At 32.3% G+C, this 14,653-nt stretch overlaps 1 protein-coding gene across 3 annotated transcripts in view; it reads right to left on the bottom strand.

Annotated features, from left to right (window-relative positions):
* The window catches only part of LOC130449318 (cell adhesion molecule Dscam2), a 241,842-nt gene that overhangs the window by 28,877 nt on the left and 198,312 nt on the right, over positions 1-14,653 (bottom strand). For all 3 annotated transcript variants that reach the window (XM_056787055.1, XM_056787058.1, XM_056787056.1), the window contains exons 16-20: positions 10,221-10,467; positions 9,394-9,662; positions 6,344-6,542; positions 5,775-5,927; positions 1,194-1,349 (exon numbers count right to left, since the gene is read on the bottom strand). In XM_056787055.1, coding sequence (XP_056643033.1) covers positions 1,194-1,349; positions 5,775-5,927; positions 6,344-6,542; positions 9,394-9,662; positions 10,221-10,467 — 1,024 coding nt within the window. The remainder of the gene's footprint in view (positions 1-1,193; positions 1,350-5,774; positions 5,928-6,343; positions 6,543-9,393; positions 9,663-10,220; positions 10,468-14,653) is intronic.

Genomic DNA, 14,653 nt, shown 5'->3' with positions numbered 1-14,653 from the left:
GTGAAAAGTTAATAAGCATTTTACTCCTTTCTCTTGAACTATTTGATAACGTGGAAAATGGAATTTTAGATGACGCAAAATGCAAGCATTATAACGAAGTAGGTATGTCGGAACAGTTAATTAGGGTGCATGCTACGTACATACTCGTATTTATAAAACTAGCTTTATATTGTATATTTCATTACATTGTATTTTTTTCACTGTAGTATTATATGTGCTATCGAGAGTGAAGTTGAGATAATTAAGTGCAAAAACTAAGCGAAATTTCGTTGATATCAGATTGAATGAAATAATTAGTTTCAAAACTAAAAACACGCTCCACAAATCTCGTTGATTTTGAAGCAGCGCCTCGAAGATGTATATTGAATTGATAAACATATTGGTTTTTCCAAGAGGGACTGTAATTTATAACTAGAAGTGAAACATTCTAAAACTCTCTGAGCCTTGTGAGATAAAATGGACTAATAATGAATTTGATGGAAAAAATGTGGAAATTGCTATTTGATTAACTTTAGTTAGTACTTGATTACTGAATTACGTTATCAATCAAATTGTTTGTATTGGAAGAATAATTTTGAATGAACATATTTTGGCTTGGAAGAAAGAATATAACCAAATCTGGAATCTGTTCGGTGTGTTCCCCGAACAAATAGGAAAAACGAATTTACACGAAAAATACGAAATTTTTTAAAACAAAAGGAAATTAATAAAAATTACTGGAATGTTGTGAGCATCATAAAAAAGCAGCGTTAAAAAGATTTAAGAAAAAACTTACCAGCGAATATGAATGATAATATCACTACAAATTTTCCTAAATTTACAGATATTTGATATATTGAATTGACAAAATTTTGTTGAAGAAAAAAATTCACAAGAACCCTGTATATTGACTTACTTACCAATTACTTTTCACTACATTCAACTCATAATATAGACTATAAATATAAATCAAATTTTAGAAACAATCAACTCTTGTTAACTTTGAAATAATTTACTACAAATTACTTATGAAGTTAAATTTCAAACTTGAAATTGAAATCTTCTCAGATATTCATGCAAACGAGTTTTTACTAGTCGCTTTTCTAAGCAACGATTCAACAATTTAGTTCGTTTGTGCGGTTTCCAAATCGCAATAAAAACTTTCGCAACCGGTTAAAATGTGTATTTAAGGTTTACACTAAATTGTCTCTTACCATCTTCTTCGGTGTGACAGTATGAAGGTGTTGTTAGAACTCCGTCTCCAACTTTGGTAAACGCCAGGACTTGTAAACTGTAATTTGTAAACTTTCTCAATCCCGTTATTACGGTCGTCAGAGCAGTTGTTTTCCTTGTCTCCATTTCGTCATTACCTGAAACGATCGTAATCTCTTAGGCTTTTGTGATAAATTCAATTTGATTCGAATAATTGGAAAGAGCGAAATTATAGTATTAGCAAACGTTTGTGCAAATTATACTCTATATATTGGATTCATAGATAATCTGGATTCAGATCACTGAAGTATAGAAATACACAGAATTACAAAATAGGTATAGTTTGTCTGCGTTAAAAAGAAGCGCTTACATTTTACATATAAAATTAACTCCCAACCGCGTACTGTGCCAAATTTAGAACACACTCTTTCCAACTTATTTATTTTCAAATAGATGAATTGGTTTAGAATCGTGTAAAAGCAATTTTGTTCTATATTTTGCTCACTCGCTTCTCGACGTTCGAGAACTATTGCCGCCATCTGAAGCTTATTTTGTGAGTTAGGTCAAATTCAGTTTTCCTGACTGTTTACACCTGTTACGAAGAATTATTCGCAAAGTTGTGGTTGTCAAAAACTACTTGAAAAGTAAGATTTTGATGAAACTAAATTTATTCATTATAAGGCAAGTGATTCCTATTTCGATTCCTGCAAAGAAATACCTCCCAAACTCTCCGAGTTTTTCTTTGTTTAATTATTTCATATTCGGAACAATTTGCAGTAAAAGCTTTTATCCCATTTCTTGTTTAGATGGATCCAATTTTTATGGTATCAAAACTGTCAAGGTTCTAAAATGCGAGAGTGAAGATAAAAATTTGTCAGACGATGCAGTAAACGGGAGTTCCTGTTGAAGAAAGTAGTGAAGAAGAGACTGACCAAAATGATTATGTCGAAGGAGGAGATATATTTGAGGAAATCGATTGTTTGGATATTTTCCTCTCCAACCTAGCAGTAGAAAATACAAAAGAAAGTGTAGGAAAAAAATTAAATATACGATTCCAAGTAGACCTGATAAACCACAAAATATCATTTATGAAGTGATAAATATATTCATTGGAATTTGTATTTACATATCTGTAGTACATTTGCCATCCACAAAAAGTTATTGGAACACTACTTTGAACAGTCCTGCAGTAACACAAATAATGAGGTGCAAACGCTTTGATGAAATGAAAGCACGATGAACCTGGCAAACTTTTGAAAATTAGCCCATTTTTGGAAAAGTAAAAGAGATATACCTTCTTGTTCCTAAAGATGAGCACCTTGCAAATCATACCAACCAAAACTCCATCAACTTTAAAACAAAAGAGCCCCAAGAAACCACAAAATGTAGTTGTGAAGTTCACAGAGTCAGTACCAAGAAATCAAAGCTACAAAGCATTTTGCGATAACTGGTTTACCAGTGTTCCATTACTGTTTTATTTAAGAAAAGAAGACATTTTACATCTTAGTACTGTTTGCTCTCGTTCCTGTTTGCTAAAGAATCTTATATGAAAAAAATGAGTAGAGGCACAGTTATCGCACAAGTTTACAAAGTGGATGGAGTAGATGTTTGTGTGGTTTCTTGGTACGACAATAAAATAGATAATACAATATAAACTCATATAGGGTGTTCCTAGACTTGATGCAAAATATTTGGGAGTGAGTAGATGACGTGAAAATAATGCTGTGATATTAAAAAAATGATTACAGCTTTCTATCATGAGTACTTAATCGAGTAGGAAGAAACTATCGTTTTAATACTCAATAAATTTGACGTTTACAATATTCGACGGGGAAATTTTCACAAGGACTGCAATGTATATCTCCGTATAACTATTCAAAATAGTAAATTTCAATATTTGAACATTTATATCAACAAAGTAGCACACATTATAAGGTTTATTTAGATATATCAATAAATATTGAATATATGAACAATGGCTTCTTGTTACATATAACATAAATTATGTTTACGCTTAAAGAAAATATAATTTATAGTTTAGATTAGGATGCTCATTGTTTCGCTCATATTACAATGCCTCGCCTGACGATTCGGCAGTAAACGTCTAGGCTCAACCCATAGTAAGAGCCTTCTATTCCTAGTAACAAGTCGAAATTTATTCCTAACATAGTTGAACATAATATTTCAATAATTATAACGTATTTAGATATATTAAATGTATAAAACATTTTTAAACTGTTTGAAGTTTTCCCGTTATTATGAAGCTAAGAGAATTAACTTTTGCAGTCTGCAAGTTTGGAAAATAACAAACCAGATTTTTAATGTTTTTTTAATAAACTAATTTTTCTATTCCCAGATACCAAATAAAATGCATTTAGTAGTTTCATCATCAGTTCCTAAATCGAGATTATTAAGATAATATTAAAATGTTAGATTACTATTCAACTGGTTGTTATTAACAAATAATAGAATGAATCGAGTAAACTTCCAGTCGTATCGAGTACAACGCATCAACACACGCTAAAAAAACACGGCAGAAATATTCCAGAAGTTGATCTCTATACAATTTTCTGTGGTCACCCGGGTGATAATGCCCACTGTACTCTACGGACGTAGAACCCGGGCTAATCCGATTCAAGCGGATACAATGGTTAAAGCATCAGAAAAATATGGTAGATAACAGGGTGGTAAAGGAAAAAGCTTGGATGATTCCAGAAAGAAAGAATACAAATGCACGATCGAAAATAAAATGGCAGTTAGTGAATGTTGCTGGTAAATATATCTAGCACATGGAAACTCTACAAGTTTTTAGACTAACTTAATGATTAAAGTGTTTTAAACAGGAACAATTTTGTCCTCTTTGGTTACTAGCTCAGTATGAAAATATTCTTGATTAAAAACTCTGTATTAGCTTCAGTCATCTAATGCCACACATGTTCAGTAAGATTCATATCGTGTGATATTTCTTAGTCGTGTCTGCGCACTAGCTTTCTCAAAACCTTTATTTGCTATTTATCGCACATTAAACCAGTTTTTCACGCAGCTGTGAAAAACTCATTTCTGCTTTGGCCACTAATCATTTTTTGTGAACCCACGTCCACTGTAGCCTAGTGGTTCGATGCTCTAGAGGAAGTATTGACACTCTTGGGAGGCTTTCTACATAGAAAATTTAACGATTATGATTTTCTTATTGTTGTTTTGTAGTGTTTACTTCAAAAACGTTACTTCTGATATAAGTACAGAGAATTTAATTGAATTTTTATACTATAAAATATGTGTACTAGATTCACTATTGAAATTGAATCGACGCTCTTAGATAGATCTTTCTCCAAAATATATGGGCATGAATTCTCAGATCAAGCATCCTCTATAATTTATATTATCATACAAATACCTTTTGTCATAATAAAGGGTCCTTTCATTTTCGAAATATTCAGTAGTAAAAAATTGTACAATTTCAAACATGTAACAATATGCTGCATATTTCATTTAGTATGTTTCATTCTGGTTTTAATAATTCTTTAAAACAAAATTAATGGATTCCGAAACTTTCAATTTAATTCCGCTCGATACATAATTTTAAAAGGAATTAAACACGGCTGTCGAGTATGGGAATGTAATTATCGATTTCCAGTTTCATAGAAGCGTACATTATCACATGATAAATGGCAACAATTAAGTTATTTCAATTTGCTTATTGTCAATATCTATCTTGGAAATTATTTTTGTTTACCAAAATTAGACATGAGGAGTTTAATTGTATAGTATTAATTGAGGAAAATCGTTAATTTAACATTATGTTATTAGTGGGTTAGGTAGAATTAACACATTGTTAGCGTAGGCAAATCGTTATTCTCTTCTTCAGATGTCAACTTTCGTCGTGGCTGTTAAAAAAATTTTCGCGAAATGAAGCCAAGACAAATAAAATCATGAGTTTCGTATATAAAAAAATTGGACTGCTTAGAATTTTATACAATTGTATATATTGTAAATTAGAAAGTCAGTAGAGTTTTCACAAATAAACAATACAAAACAACAGTAAGAAAATCATAATCGATAAGCTTTAGATGTAGAAAGTCTCCCAAGAGTGTCAATACTTCCTCTAGAGCATCGAACCACTAGCCTACAGTGGGCGTGGGTCCAGAAAAAATGATTAGTGGCAAAAGCAGAAATGAGTTTTTCACAGCTGCGTGAAAAACTGGTTTAATGTGCGATGAATAGCAAATAAAAGTTTTGAGAAAGCTAGTGCGCGAGAATAATGTTTTCATACTGAGCTAGTAACCAAAGAAGACAAAATTGTGACTGTTTAAAACACTTTAATCGTGAAGTTAGTCCCAAAACTTGTAGAGTTTGTCAACTAAAATCAGAATACTGAAAACACTACTGTAATATCTGATGCGCGCTTCAATAACGTTTTCGTCTTCAATGAGTTGGTCAATGTTGAACTAGTAAATAGTGTGTTAAGTTAGAAAGAGGAATAAGACTTGAAAAGACTGAAAATTTTAGTATGCTTCCTATAGAATTGAAATATATGGAATGAACTGTAGTAATCCTGATACAACTAAGTAGTATTTTTTACTCACCTCTCCAGGTATCATCCAAAACTGGTTCGTAGGTTAATTTGTAACCTTGAAGTAGACCATTGCAGTGCTCAGTAGGAGGTGGTTGCCAGCTAACCTGAAGAGATTGTGATGTAAGAGCAGCACATCTCACATCTTCGGGCGCCATACTAGGTACTGAAAATAAATTGTACTATTCAAAACTCAAGATCGCAAATTCTAGATGTAGAAAATCCAAAGGTACTACTATTGAAACTAATGAAATCCACATTGAAGAAGAAATTGTTTGTAGTGACTTTGAATGTTGTCTTCCATGAAAACTGTTTACTAATTAAAGAAGTAACAGAACGTCTACTACCCGCTCTACTAGGAGGAAAAGCACGACTTTGATCCCACCAATGAAGTATTTTCCCGCTAGCATTAACCTAAAAAAGTTGATACAAAAGAAAAGTTTAATTTTTCTTCAATGAATAAATAAAATTTATATCTTCCTTTAACGTTGTATTCTACGTCGGGTATTTAGTTTCCTATACCGAAACGACAATATAAATAAAATAGAAATATTGCAATCTATTGTAAGAAATGATACTTACCGTCCTCCATCGTTTGTGCTGTCACGGGCTCCGAGAGTGGCCCAGCCCCTACTTCGTTGAATGCTTGAACCACAATTGTATACCGAGTGTACTTCTGTAGTCCACTTAATAATATTTCGCCACCGTCTTCCCCATCACCGTTTATTGAGGTGAAGTTGTAACTTCCCATACTGGCAGTGCGATATCCTATATTAAAACCCTGTAATCAAAATAATCAAATGTTTTTTGTGTATTTCACACGTTTCAAATTTTGTCCTCGTGCTGCATATACAGTTTTTTATCTGTCTATTCTCTCAAAATCACATTTGCTACGATACTTTTTGTTTTCACCAATTACAATTTCAAGTTATGCGTGAATTCAAATTAGTTTTTTTGTTCATAATATTGAACATAATATTGAATATATAATATTGAACATTTCTTCATTTTGGAAAATCTTAGATGTTGCTGATGGTTTTTCGTTTTGTCTTGATGATAATAATTCTTAAAAAGACATTGTCAATATAATTCCAATAACAATTTAAATTTGTTTATACGATGGTGTCAGAAGTATTTGGCCCAACAAAAATTTGAAAAAACAACGCAACGTAATCTCCTCTTAGCTCGAAATACTTTTCCCAGCAATTTTCAATAAAGTTCGATACTCTTTTTATAATAAGAATCGACAAGCTTAAATGCCGACATCACCACTTCATTGCTGGAAAATCTTTGACCACCGAGCTATTTTTTCAAGTCTGGACTCAGAAAATAATCCGAGGGGATAAAATCTGACGGAAAGGGTGCATGAGGTACCAATTAAAACTTTAATTCATTAGTTTTAACCATTGCGATAACGGATGTGTGAGCTGGTGCATCGTCTTTCTTCTTAGCCAAATACGGTCTTTTTATTTTATTTCTGCGATCAAACGTTCCAATAATTTCGCATAATACTAGCCATTGATAGTTTCTACCTTTTCAAAATAATCAATGAATTACGCGCATTCCAAAAAACCGACGCCATGACATTGCCTCATAACGGATCAGTCTTTGCCCTGTTTAAAGCGGGTTCTTCCTTTTCAGTCCATCGTTTCGATTGTTCTTTTGTTTCGGGTGTGAATTGATGAACTCATGTTCCTCCATGGTTTTAAAACGGCGCAAGAATATGGTTTTATTTCTGTGAAACAATGCCAAACACTCGAGGGAAACATCTCCAAGACGCTGTTTTTGTTCCATTGTGAGCAAACACGGCATCCATCTTGCGCACAGCTTTCTCATGTCCAAATTTTCAGTTAATTCGCAATGTACAGCCCTTTTTGAAATGCCTACTATGTCTGCTAGTTCGCGCAGTTTCAGTCGATGCTCATCCAGTACCACTTTGTGGATTTTCTCCAATATTCTCTCCAATATTTCTGGAGTCGTCACCTCATTTGGTCGACCACTGCGTAGCTGGTCTTCGCAGGTCGTACAGCCTCGTTTAAACTCCGCTACCCGATATTTTTCTGTTGATAATGAAGGAGCAGTCTCACCCAGTGTAGAATCTAGTTCAACTTTTATAATGATTGAGCTCTTGCCTTTCAAATAAAACTATTCTACCGTATAACGATGACAATTTTTTTACATATTCACTGAAAACGTTCAATATTGATGGCAGCCAAACAACGTGGTGTCTTCAGGTGGTGTATAGATGGTGTACTTTCTATAACAGTTGTATTTTTCAATCAACTACCGCCATATCTAGGCCAGGCCAGGTACTTCTGAGACCATCTTCGTAGATGCCTTCCAATTTATTTGTAATTCTGTATTGGCGTCTCTAATGGAGCTTGGTGAATTGGATACAAGAAGTTGTATTTCTTAGTAAAGTTCATAAGTTTCTATACCTTTGTTTTCTCCATTTTGAAGTATTATATTTAAATCTTAATTGTGACGAACACTATTTCAAATAGCTTCAAGCCTATATAACTTCGCCTATCATATTTACCCTTTTAAATTTAATGTTGGATTAGGTTAGGTTATGTTAGGTTACATTAGGTGAGGTTAACATTAATAACCTAACCTAACTAACCTATACAACTGAGAGAGAAATAATCCGTAATTACTGAAGTCATATTGTTTATGAACGTTCTTTAGTACGACACTATTTGAAGCTATTTGCAGTAGAGTTTTGGCTGGGATAACTTGTATACTCCACGTCAATTCGTCACCATATACCAACGATATAGAGTATAGTTTCAACTCAAAAAAATTATACTATAGTTCGTCACAAACCAGGGAAGGTATACCCAATTCACATACAAACTTTCTTATAACTGCATAAACTATCTTATGAACAATTTTAAAAGGGCTAGAAGAAAAAGAATATAATACAAAAAATGGGGGAATGAAATATGAATGTATGCACAGGAATAGTAGAAAGGAGAAAACTAGAGATGTGAACAAGAAGCTGATTACTAGTTTGCAAGGATAACGATTAATGAATTTAGGTAGAACAAAGAGTATTAACTTCATCCAATGTAATCGAGTGTGAAATCAAGTGAATTTAGAGGAGAGCGATTATGAAACGGAATTTTACAGATGACAAAGAGAATGCGAGCAAATATATGGATCTTTGAGGTATACCAATTGATCCCAACAGAACAATAGAAAGATCTGCAGAGGACTAAAATAAAATAAACCATAGATACAAGAGCAATCAAAGATCGTAGGTAGAAAAATAGAATATTATAGTGCATTTAATTGGAGAAATGGTATAAATAGCGAAAAGTTGAATTGGTGGGAATGAAAATTAAGAATCAATTCCTAATTAATATAATTTTGCTGCCTAAATTGCATAATTAATAGAATAGTGAAGAAAGTTATAAGAATAAAATTGAGATTTAGAGACACGTTCAGAATAATCAAGAGCAATGAAAAAATAAAAAAAAATCAATTTATTATTGAACTACTATATTTTCTCCATAAACCAGATTGTACAGTTGATAGAAAAAATGTCTGTTCCAGAAATATATTACTCAATACTTAATTGATATATCAAAAACAACTGTATACAATATAGGGTATAATATTCTGTTTACCTGTATATCTCCATGTCTCAATTCCGGTAATGGTGGCGACCAAGTCACTAAAATTTCTGTAGAAGAAATAGGCCTCGTGCCAGGATTTAATGGAGGACCAGCTGGACGTTGAGGTTCTGTTCTTAACACTAGATCTTCACTAGGTGAACTTTTACCAGCTGGTCCTTCAGCTATTATATGGAAAGTATATTTTGTAGCTGGCTTCAAGTCTTCTACCAGGGCAGTGAAAGGAAGTGGAGAATCTGTCAATTCTATTTGGTGCCAGGAACCTGTAGATATAAATATCATTGCAAATTAAAATAAGATTGAAGATTGGAGGAATCAATAGGATAAGAGGAAAACTTTGTAAGAAAAATTTTTATTTCAGCTCATATATATTGGATAGTATGAAATTGTGAAAAAATCGTTTGCTCTATAAATTCCAATTACTCTATAATTACGCATTATAAATTTGTCAAACTTCTTTAGTGTATTGATAATACATATATAAAGAAAATCACAGGAGGGTGAACATCTATTTTCATTAGGGGGTAGTTAGGAGATTATTTTTACAAATTTTTTCGTAGAAAAAAGTTGGAACCGACCTTATTTTGATCATAAGTCGCTCAATTTTTGTGCTAGAGCTTTTTTATTTTAAAGCTCTTGTTACATACTTTAAAAAATATCATTTTCTTAGACTTTAAATCGTAAGTTGTTAGTCACTTTCTGAAGCAGTGAGTGTAAAAATTTTGCATTCTTGTGAAGAAATGAGTAACAATAATAATAATATAAGAATTGAACAATATGAGTAGAAATTGTGATAAATTACATATTACCAATCAACTTACGATCCATCTCACGATATTCGATAATAAATTTGAAAACTTCCTGAGCGTCACCAGATTTGTGCTGCCATTTAAGATTAACCGATCTACTGCCAATCATTGCTGCTTCAACATTTTGAGGGGGAACAGGTGGTTCCTGTACCAATAATTGAACTAATTGTTGGTCTCTTCCATACATGTTACTTGCTTGACAAAAATATGCACCGCTATCTTTGGCGTCTGCATTTAATATTTGCAGCTCTGCAGCTACCTGCAACAATTAATTAAATTATGCGTTGAACTAGTTTCGATAATAATACACCATAATACGAGAAGTCGCAGTTAATCTTGTGAAAATTGTTGATTGTAATTAATTAACACTCTTAAATTTATTTTTATTCTTTTTTTGTTTTGTTGGTTATTGTTAGGAGAAGGTTCTTATGAGGGCAAAAATTTAAAAAATTAGGAAATTTAAGAATATTTTTTAAGAATACTAACCTCTAGTCTAAAATTAGTACTGGATAAATAAATGTTTGAACATCAGATCATCGCCAACGCACTGTAGGTGCAAGGGAGAAGAAGAAGAAGAAGGATGTAAAAAAACTGAATGTCGTTTAACACAAATGCTTCGATTAGAGTTATTTTATGTGAAATAATTAATTCATTATTTCCCACAAAAAGGATATAAGAAAACTGAATTTCTTAGTGTACATCACGGTTCGTTCAGAGCAATTACGCCTAATATCGAAAGTTCAATTTAATATGGAATTTTGGTAAGTTTGGATAGACCAACATGAACGTTACTAACATAACAAATGATATACTCGGATATACTCGGTTATTAAGTCGCATAACTCGCAATGCTGCGAATCAAAGGTAAAAAAGAGAAAGTCAAACTAACGAGCAACGCGAAGCGCCGAATGAAGTTGAACGGAATCGATGGAATTGAAATCAACAACAATCAAATGTTGCGTTTAACCCCTATCGAGCTGCATTCAATTATAACGTAGAAATCGAATACAGTTTACAACAATTGGACCAATGAACGTTGTATGTCAATATTGCAAGGCATTTAAGTTTAAAAATTAAGCTTATGGATTGTTTTGCGCGAGCGGTCAAGTCAAATTGACACTATTGGTACCGCCACCAGAACCATTACATTCATTGGTTTCCGGAAATGGGCCAGATTATGAACATTTTCTCATATTCAGCAATGCAATAATTGTTTTGAAATGACATCATTTGGTGCAACAAAAGTTATTCAAGAAAATATTATGCCAACTTTCAAGATTCAGGGTCAAATATATCATTTAACAGGTTCCGTATTGTCAACACCGAATAGTGACTACATATTCTTGCAATGTATTCTATTCTTGCAATCTATGGGCGATTCAGCAAGAAAAGTCGATCAGCATTGTGCACACAATAAATTGGTGAAAAGACCAATTGTCGAACGCCCAAACGTTTTTTTATCAGCATAACGAATTGGTTTCATTATTCACGACCGCTTTGAATCAAAGCTGTCTGATAATCACCAAAATTGTCATCAAAGCTGAAAAGTAGCCAGAAGAAGAACACGCGAGACGTTTTAATGCGTCAACAATTGACGAAGTTGCCATTGTCGTCGTAGGTGAAAATTTACAAAACCGAGGTATTGGCTTACATCGACGTAGCAATCAAGTGCAGCGTGTGTCCGAAATACATCGATTATATAATGCCCTATAATATCCTACCTTATTTGGGCAAGGTGAAGATTGATATCAGTTTTCAATGAAGATGATAAATCCAGTTACAGGTTCCGAAACTAAGAAGAAAGTTAGTTCAATGAATTATTATTCATACAGACTGATGGTTCGGGAAAATGAGGACAATCATATATTAAAATGTCGGCGTCTCTTCCACCAAGTTGAAACTGACCGATTGACATTTATCAGGTTGAACTAGGCAAAACTGCGTTCTCAAGAATACATTTATCTACGAAATGCCATCAATGCTGGTGCCTCCAGTGCAAAGTTTCTTCCATGGTATTGAGAATTCCACATAGCTCAACCCCATCAGAATTATGACTTGGAACATTGTAACAAAAATTATTAAAGTGGTTTTAAACCCTGCATAGGTAACAGAGTCTTCCTTGAAAAAAATAAGATATTTTATCTAGATTGTCTTAAACTAAAAGCTTGATCTTTGATATGCTTTATGGCGTGGGCTCCACCTAACCAATGGTGAAGAAATTTAAAATCATTACAAATTGTTATGTTCCAGTAAAACGAGGTAGTTGGTATAATCTGAGAGAAGACGTTGAGATCAAAAGAAGAAATGCGAGTCAAGCTTCAAGAAATATGACAAAGATTAACGGTACAATATTATCATGAATTTTTAAATAAAATCCTATGGAGCTAAAGGCGATATAAAACAATTATAATTTTCGTCAATGTTTGTGAAAGGTTGTTCGTCTGAAATTCATTCATATACAATTATTATCAACCTTTTTTTGTTTTCGGTCTAAGTTGGGTTTGGAATTTGTAATTGTTGACAAAATAACAAAATTTTTAACAATTTCATGAACAGGATTTCTTTTTCTAATAAAATGTTGTTATATAAAACTTTCAGATAAAATTGACTTTTACAGAGTAAATAATATTATATTTTATATAGAATGTTGTCATAATAATTGAATTGTACAGTATTATTCTGATTACCAAGATGACGCGGGTCCTGACAATATCTAACAATGAAAATTCAACGTGATATCTGTTGGAAAGCAATATCAAACCACTCAAGTGTTCGGCTCGTGTAATCTCTGTAGATGTTTTCTTAACGGTAGGTCCTTTCTGTCTGTGACAACTTAAAAGCATATTGAAGTTAGAGGTCATCATATCCGTTCGGGATATATTAAAGAACTGTCATGCTTTAACAATATCTAAGTGAATCATGTGATTAGCAGAGATATGGAGGAGGTTTTATTGCACGTTTAATAAAGAACTAAGCTGCTCCAAGTTATATAGTGTTATAGAGTCTACGTCAGGATTTAAATAGTCTTTAGTAACAAGTTTCACGCCTTCAACATAATTGGAATGGATCATTAATGCCTTGCCAGTAGATAATCTTGCCATTATCACACGACCCGTACCAATTCATTGGCTTAGGTAAGTACCACTCTTGTCGTAATATGATCTAACTAATTAAGCGATATTCATCATATAAAAATATTTTACCAAATTTATGTATTTAAGTGGAAATTATCATTTTACATTGGGCATTTTGTCTGCGAACTTCTTAGGAATGTTTAATAAAAACGTTTATTTTTGATTAATTTTTCAGAGACAGAAGGGTCAATACTTCTTATAATCAAAAACCTCTTTGTTAAATCTTCTATAGTTAATTCGACTGAGAATTCTTTAGATTTCTCTAAAGATCTGTAGATCGAAAAAGAGTGAGCTTATTGTATGAATGTCACTTTTTCGGTCAGTGATCTATTCTTCTCGCCATTGTTCTGATTCATGATGGTCTTTGACCTGATACCATTATTCAACGTTTCAGGTATTTTGATTATCGCTATTAATATTAATTTCTGTAGATAGCTTTGCAAACATCGATAATTGTTTATTCGATACAAAGATAAATTAAGATATTTTTGGAACTATGAAAATTTTAGTCTTCATTGAAGAGGCAATCATAGAGGCCCATATGAAAAAGAATAGTTCAAATTTTTTATAGAAAAATAATAATAATTAAGATAAAAAATTGAACGTATCAAAACTAAACATTTCTTCTATAAATATATAATGAACAATTTATAAATACTCGTATATACTTTGTCAAACAAAACAAACTTGAGCATTCCAACATATCAAATTATATAAAGAAAACTGAGTTTATCAACAATTAAAATGACAACACATGATATTTCATCAATTTGAGAATAGAGATAATGGACACATATACTTCTGTCTCTAGAGACCATACTGAACGTTGACAAAAAAGAAACTACAGCCTCAAGTAACAAAATGTTAAGTAACATGGCGTCAAGTAACCTTTAGTAGATGCCAACATGAGATCTTCATTTTTTGAATAAATGGAGAATATTTTCAAACTAAAATTAGGGGAAGCTTACAAAGAATATAGAATAGTTTAAAAAAATGTGTACAGAATATAAAAAAGGTAGTTCCGAACTGAGTATATTAACAGAAATCATAATTCATGAAAATTTTACACTTAAATTTCTACGTTTTATTTCAATCTTTGAGCATTCATAAATTTCTTTAATTTCTTATTTTTTAGACCTTTTGATATATTAATGCATCTAAATGTTCTTGATTTCAGTTCTCTTCTGTTTCAAAATTAGTTTTTTTAATAATTTTTGGAGAAGTCTTTATCAAAATATGATATTGACACTGACAATTTGCATATTTATATTGATCTATAGATCACCTTCATCATGAATATCTAATTAAGGA

This window comes from Diorhabda sublineata, chromosome 10 (assembly GCF_026230105.1).
Source record: "Diorhabda sublineata isolate icDioSubl1.1 chromosome 10, icDioSubl1.1, whole genome shotgun sequence".
NCBI classification, from domain to species: Eukaryota; Metazoa; Arthropoda; class Insecta; order Coleoptera; family Chrysomelidae; genus Diorhabda; species Diorhabda sublineata.
This window is presented reverse-complemented; position numbering and strand designations above follow the sequence as displayed.